The following is a 7,907-nucleotide window of genomic DNA, read 5'->3' on the forward strand; positions in this document are numbered from 1 at the left end:
TCTTGTCAATCCATGTCTACGGTCTTTAAGATAACTTATGTAAAATTATTTATTTATCTAAGATGCACCTACATTGAATTTATCTGAAAAATAAAAAAGTCGATATTAAGAAAAAAATTGTAAATGGAAGCTTATAAGAGAGGGTTTTGCATGCCAGCAAAAGTTACTGGTGTGCCATGTTTGGCACGCGTGCCAGGGGTTGCCCACCCCTGGCCTAGGGCTTTTTGGGTTAAGCTTTTAACTCATATTGCTAAATTGCATTTCAAAAAGAATGCACCAATTTATGTATACACCAGTGGAGTATTAAAGTGACATTTCCATTTAGTTTCTCTTTAATCCTTGCCAATCTAGTCAAGTAAAAGTGGTATGTCACTTATTACAGTTCTCTGATGGCATTGCTAGTTAGGTTACACTGGTATTCTATCTGTTTATACGTCACTGGCATTTCTCTTTTATAAAATGTCTAGTCAGTGTTGAAGTGTTAAAAGCCACTGTCATTTGAATAACTGTCCATACTGAACATTGCTTTGCTGTCAACAAACATGTTCACATTTTTTATTTCATCCAGGAGCTGAGTTTTCCGTACATGTACAAATTAACCCCATTTTGCAGCTACTGTTCCAAGATCACCCTGCTTGTGAATGGTAGAGCTATGATTTTTTTCTTTTCAGTTATGTTGATCTGAAATGTTAAATATTAGTACAGTTATCATGCTGTTATTGGGGAATATGGTTTGATTCTTAAAAATTTGGCTTGGATATTTTTAATTGGACAGTTAGTTTATGACTGATTATTGTATGCAACACAGTGTTTGATATCCACATAGAAAACTTTCTCCGGACCTTATTAGATGAAAAGTTTTATGTAAAATGAGTTCACTTTTTTCTCTTGCTCTGTGAAACATTATAAAAAGATCCTTTTTAAATAAGAATAGCTAACATTTTTTTCCTTTTTAATTTTATTGTTTAAGGTGTTACAAATAGTAATACATATGTCTCCTTTTTTTCTCCCATTGTCCTCCCCCTGGCCTCCCCTACCCCTTGCACTTGCCCTCACCCCTTGCCCCCAGTGTCTTGCATCTATTGGTTGTACTTATATGCATGCATACAAGTCCTAACATTTTTAAATGCCTTTCCTAGCAACCCTTTCTATTTTTTACAGAGAGGAAGGGAGAGAGATAGAGAGTTAGAAACATCAATGAGAGAGAAACATCGATCAGCTGCCTCCTGCACATCTCCTACTGGGGATGTGCCCGCAACCCAGGTACATGCCACCGACCGGACTCTATCCACTGAGCCAAGCCGGTCTCGGCCAAGTCCTAACATTTTTAAATGCCTTTCCTAGCAACCCTTTCTACTCTCAAACAATCTACATTTTCTTTCAGTCTTTAAACTATAAAGTGTTTATGAAAGCATAAATTAACACACTTTTGAAGTTTTAGTAAATAAATTTTGGTAGTATTTATATAAGCTCTGAATACAAACACTTTCCCTCCATCTATGACAGCAAAATTAGTAGACAATATTGACTCCCAGTTGACCTTTTAGAGTATAATTTGTTAATTATTAAGGTGCAGGTGTACAGCTACTTAAAAAGGTTCTAAATTTGTTTGCTGCTTCTCTGCAGAAGTTGGAAATTAAGAGCAGGTGTTTAAACCTAACAGTAACTCAGTAACTGAACTCTCGACTGTGAATATGTGGTTTTACTTGAGGTTTTTGCCGTTAACTTTGTATAATAACAAAAGGGGATAAACTTATGCTTTTGCAGTTATTGATATACATGTACTTAACAGTCACATTGTATTAAGCATGGAATATGTTGAAGGCTGTCTTGGCCTTCTTTCTTTTTACAGTAGAACACCAACAGAAATTTGACGTTCCCTTTTTTTTTTAAATAGCAGAAGAGTTTGAAAGTAGAAGTATGTTAGTGATGCCACAGTAAACTCTTGGCATTTACAAATTGAACACTTAATATTGGCACTTGTGAGCCACTGTGGAGATGTATGTAGTGGTAATTTGCAAATTTAGTTGCAAAGGTTTTACTTTAGTACTTCTAACAATACTTGTAAGAAGCTAGACAAAAATAAGTCTCTACATCATTTATCTACATAGAATTACTTTCCCTCTGAGGTTTGACCATCTGATTAATGCTTCTCTGTCTCTGGATCTGTTTTTGTTCATCAGTTTATGTTGTTCATTATATTCCACAAATGAGTGCGATCATGTGATATTTATCTTTCTCCAACTGACTTATTTTGCTTAGCATAATGCTGTCCAGGTCCATCCATCCGGTTGCAAATGGTAGGAGTTCCTTCCTTTTTATAGCAGCATAGTATTCCATTGTGTAGATGTACCACAGTTTTTTAATCCACTCATCTGCTGATGGGCACCTAGTCTGTTTCCAAATCTTAGCTAATGTAAATTGTGCTGCTATGAACATAGAGGTGCATATACCCTTTCTAATTGGTGTTTCTAGTTTCTTGGGATATATTCCTAGAAGTGGGATCACTGGGTCAAATGGGAGTTTGGGCATGGTAACTTTATTTTATTTTTTATTTTATTTATTTATTATTTAAAATATGTGTATTGATTTTCTACAGAGAGGAAGGGAGAGGAATAGAGAGTTAGAAACATCGATGAGAGAGAGACACCGATCAGCTGCCTCCTGCACGCCCCACACTGGGGATGTGCCCGCAACCAAGGTACATGCCCTTGACCAGAATCAAACCCGGGACTCTTGAGTCCATAGGCTGACGCTCTATCCACTGAGCCAAACCGGTTCTGGCAAGGGCATGGTAACTTTTTTAAACACAGAAAAAAACATACTCCTTAGGGAAAGGTGAGGGATTGAGAAGACAGGTCCTGGGTAAAAATTATTACGATAGCAACTGGAGTTGCTAGACCTGCCTAGGAGAGAAACACAGGCACTATCACAGGGGACAGCTACCGTCTGAGGCTCAGTAGACCAGTTAACGCGCCACATGAAGCTGTAGAGATCCAAGCCATAAAAATCTTCCAGCTCATCCTGATACAAGTCCCACTCGTCTTCAGAGTTGCATTGTGTTATTAATGGCCTTTATTTGGTCCATTACGTGTCATAATGTTGAAAAGCATTAAGCAGTGATTTTGAATAGTAAAAATGAAATAGTGAGGGTGAGAAATTTTGGTATATCTACTGCCAACTTCTTGACTGCCACATTAATTGTTTACAAAAACCATCAGTAAAATCTATAGATCTTAGTTCTCCTCATAAGTAACATTTTAAAATTTTACTTTATTTGGACAATTCATATTTTCTTCATTTCAAGCAATATGGCAACATTTTCTTTTAATCCTCCTGTAGTTGTAATTAATTCATTTTTTTGTGGCCATATTAATAACTGATATGGACCTCTAGTGGAAGGTATAAAATGGCTTATTGAGTGATCATCTAATACTTAGATCTTTTTAACTTTTAAAAAACTATTTTATTCAGGTTGGTTTGAGTTCCACAAATGCAGAATTAAGAGGATTTACAGATCAGAATCTCAGTCCGACGAAAGGTAAGGACAGTTGAATAAAAATTTTCTGCATTGAGCTAGTTTTATTGCATTTGCTTTATAAAACATGAAGGCACAGGCATTACTTTATGTATAATAATATTTATATACTATTACTGTGTTGTTATCATTCACCAAAAAGCTTGTATAACATGAAAGTCAGTTATCTCTGACAGGTGTAGAGAGTGTGTACCTTTCTCCAACTCTTTCCTAAGAGGCCTCTAAGACCAGATTTGATCAGTGATCCTATTACAGTTGAAACTTAAGTCATTTTCTTCTTGATTTTCTTGTTTGAGAACCCTTCTTAGTGGTAAGGAACTACAATAGAATGATTGGATGTATTATTATCCTGTGTCTGATATATAGCTTACTGGAAGAATATATCAGAAATCTGACTCACCAGTACAGGAACTTATGCAGGACACTGGTCATCTTTCAATATGTATTTTCCACAGTATTTTTTAGTATGTAGAGATAACATACTGAAATATTTATGCTTGAAATGATATGATATCTGTGATTGGCTTCAGAATAATTCACTGGAAGAATAAAGTGGGTGGAATTGTAGGTAAAACAAAATTGTCTATGGGTTGATTAATTGTTTAAGCTGGGTAATAGCTATATGGGGTTTCCTTATTTATTTCTCTCTTCCTTTATATGTATTTGAAATTTCCCACTATAAAAGGTAGGAGCAAAATGCATGCCGTTATAATACAAATAACTATGAGAGAAACATCATCTTCCTCAAGGGGTTTATGTCTAAGGTGAGCTATATACTCTGAAGAGAAGGCTAGAGAAATCTGTATTTTAGTATAAAAATGTTTGGCTTAATAATAATGACCTGTAGAATTACTCTGAGAATAAATATATATGTTTTAAAGCAATAAAAGAGAGAGAACCAAGATGGCGGCATAGGTTAACGCCGGAGTTTGCCGCCTCGAACAACCATTTCAAAAGTGAAACTAAAAGACGGAAGGGACATCACCCTGACCCACAGGAACGCTGGCTGATTGGAAGTTGTGCAACCATCACCACCAAAGGTAGGAGCAAAATGCATGCCGTTATAATACAAATAACTATGAGAGAAACATCATCTTCCTCAAGGGGTTTATGTCTAAGGTGAGCTATATACTCTGAAGAGAAGGCTAGAGAAATCTGTATTTTAGTATAAAAATGTTTGGCTTAATAATAATGACCTGTAGAATTACTCTGAGAATAAATATATATGTTTTAAAGCAATAAAAGAGATACTTCAACCCTGATGCTTCTCAGTCCCCCCAAAAAAATTTTTACTGTGGTAAAATGCACATATAAAATTTACCACTTTAACCATTATTACATATATAGTTAAGTAGTATTGAGTACATTCATATTGTGCAACCATCACCACCATCCATCTCTATAACTCTTCATCTTGCAAAACTAAAACTCTATACCCATTAAACAGTTAAGTCCATATTTCCTTCTCCCCAGCCCTTGGCAACCACCATTCTATTTTCTGTCTTTATGCTTCTGACTACTCTAGATACCTCATATAAGTAGAATTATACAGTGTTTGTTTTTTTTGTGACTGCCTTATTTAAGTTAGCATAAAGACCTCAAAGTTTATCCATGTTGTAGCATGTGTCAGCATTTCCTTCCTTTTGGAGGCTTAATACTATTCCATTGTATGTATATACAGAGGTGGGAAAAAGTAGGTTTACAGTTGTTTGGGAAATAATAATATAAGAACAAACGCTTTCGTGTACTACTTTTGTCCACCCCTCATAGTAGTCCCCACCTTATCCATAGAATGGTTTCAGTTACCCACAGTCTGAAAATATTAAATGGAAAATTCCAGAAATAAACAGTTCTTAAGTTTTGAATTGTGTGCTGAAACTAAATTTTATGCTGTTCCACCTGGGGCATGAATCATCTCTTTGTCTAGTGTATCCACACTGTAGGTGCTCCCTGCCCTTTAGTCACTTAGTAGCGTGACCGGAATTAAAGTGATTATTTTACCCTCTCAAAATATGCTCTCCCATTTAGTAGCACCATCTACCCTTTGCCCAAACCAGAAACTGAGGCATCCATCATCTTTGACTCCTTTTTCTTTCTACTTCCAATCAAATCAGTTAAGAGTCTTGTTTCTTCCACCTATTAAAACTCTCAGCCTCCCCACCCACTTTCTCTATTTCCATTGCTACTATCGTAGTTCAGACCACTATAAACCATTTTCTGGATCACTGCAGCTGTTTTATTTACTTCCAGATTTATTCCTTTGTATTTTATTCCCTGTACTATAGCTACATACTTTTCTCAAACACAAATCTGAACAAGTCTTTTCATGTTAAAAAAAAAAGCAAAAAACATTTATTAGTTCCTTATTACTCTCAAGGTAAAGTCCAAACTCCAATTTAAAAGGTATGGTTCTTGCTTTTACTTTAGCATTATCTTAGACACCTGTGCTTCTGGCATACTGAGCTACATTCTCTGTCTCATTGTATGCTCTTCTCTGTGCCTGGAATGTCATGTCTCCCTACACCATCTTCCACTCCACTCCAGATATGTATGTATGTGTGTATGTATATATATATGTGTGTGTGTGTGTGTGTGTGTGTGTGTGTGTGTATATGTATATGTAGTAAAGGCCCGGTGCACAAAATTTGTGCACTGGGTCAGCTCGGCCTGTGGCCTCTCAGTCTGGGAGCCCTCGGGGGATGTCCAACTGACAGCTTAGGCCCGCTCCCCCTAGACATCCTTAGTGCTGCCACAGAGGCAGGAGAAGCTCCTGCTATCACCGCTGCACTCACCAGCCATGAGCCCAGCTTCTGGCTGAGTAGTGCTCCCACTGTGGGAGTGACTGACCACCAGGGGCAGCTCCTGCTTTGAGCATCTGCCCCCTGGTGGTCAGTGCGCATCATAGCAACTGGTTGTTCCGCCATTCGGTCAGTTTGCATATTAGCTTTTTATTATATAGGATTTCACCTGGATAATTTCTGTTCATGCTTTGCATCTCAGTTTAGGTCCTATTTCAGCTCAGCCCATAAATCTCTAATATCTCTACTTATTTCTATTGTAGCATTTATCATACTGTACTTTATTGGTTTACTTATTGGTCCCGACCTGATTCCATGAAGTCAGAGACTTTATCTTATTCATCATGTATCTCTAGGACAGTATTTCAAAGTATCTGTCCCATAGGATATTCCCAAATTAGGAACTTTGTCAAAGTTCTCATTAAATTCCTTGAACATCCTTATAACCATTGTTTTGATCTCTGTATCTGGTAGTTTACTTGCTTCCTTTTCATTTATTTCTTTTTCTAGAGATTTCTTCTGTTCTGTACCTCCTTGTTACTGTGCCTCCTTTGTGTTAACCTTTGGATTCTGCAGGTATTTTGTTATTGTCCTGATTGCATTATATTGTGTTTCTTTATACTATTGTCCTTTTACTTACTAGACTTTGAGCTTCTTGAAGGCAGGGTTCTTTTTCATGTTTTTGTCCTCAGACCCTAGCTTGATGTTATACATGCTCAGTAAATATTGAACTGCAAAAGCTCGTTTGGCCATAACATTCCCATTTTGAGTTAATGTCTGTGTCTAGATTTATTTATTATTATTTTTTGCTTGTGGATGTCTATTTGTCCCAGCTTCATTTGTTGGAAAGACTCTTCTTTCTCCATTGAATTGCCTTTGCACCTTTGTCAAAGTTGAGTTAACCCTTTGCAGTCATTTGTCTACTCTCAGCCACCAAAGCTTTTTTACCATTCTGGTCGTATGTCTGCTCTCAGCCACCACAACAAGGAACCGTACGAATCTTAACTCTATTCATTCATGTATCAGTTCATAATTTCTCTGAAAGCTCTTAAGTGTCTAAGCGACCTTGTCACAAACCAAAACATTGCCCTGACAAATCGGAGTTATCGAAACTCAATATAAACAAACGTGGTGGTTCCACACTCGCCATGCAAAACACCGTGGTGAGTCAGTCGCCTTCTGAGAGTGAAGAAATCGACAAGCTTCGGAGATACTTTGCAGAATTTCAGATAAAGCTTTACAAATTATGTTTAACTGTAATTAGGCATTCTCGCTTGTTAAGATATTTCAAAATAATACTCCAAAATGGCAAAAAGAAAGTTACCGAAAGAAGTGTACTGCGAATCTGAAAGTAACGATGAAGAGTTTTATTTTGGCACCTTGAATACCGACTCTGACGTAGAAAGTGATAACGTTTGCAGTGATTCTACTAGTAGTAACATAGTTCCAAAAAAGAATTAATAAATCTTGTTTATCCTTCATAATCTTGCATGTTATGTATCACTGCTCTTTCAATGGAAATTAATTCCGACCAGTACGACACCCATGTCCAAATTTACTATAACTGCAAA

The 7,907-nt window shown here is 36.8% G+C and overlaps 1 protein-coding gene across 4 annotated transcripts in view; it reads left to right on the forward strand.

The window, feature by feature from the left end:
- The window catches only part of TFDP2 (transcription factor Dp-2 (E2F dimerization partner 2)), a 110,433-nt gene that overhangs the window by 16,696 nt on the left and 85,830 nt on the right, over positions 1–7,907 (forward strand). For all 4 annotated transcript variants that reach the window (XM_015560405.1, XM_015560409.1, XM_015560403.1 and 1 more), the window contains exon 3: positions 3,475–3,541. In XM_015560405.1, coding sequence (XP_015415891.1) covers positions 3,475–3,541 — 67 coding nt within the window. The remainder of the gene's footprint in view (positions 1–3,474; positions 3,542–7,907) is intronic.

Source organism: Myotis davidii, unplaced genomic scaffold (genome assembly GCF_000327345.1).
Source record: "Myotis davidii unplaced genomic scaffold, ASM32734v1 scaffold73, whole genome shotgun sequence".
Lineage (NCBI taxonomy): Eukaryota > Metazoa > Chordata > Mammalia > Chiroptera > Vespertilionidae > Myotis > Myotis davidii.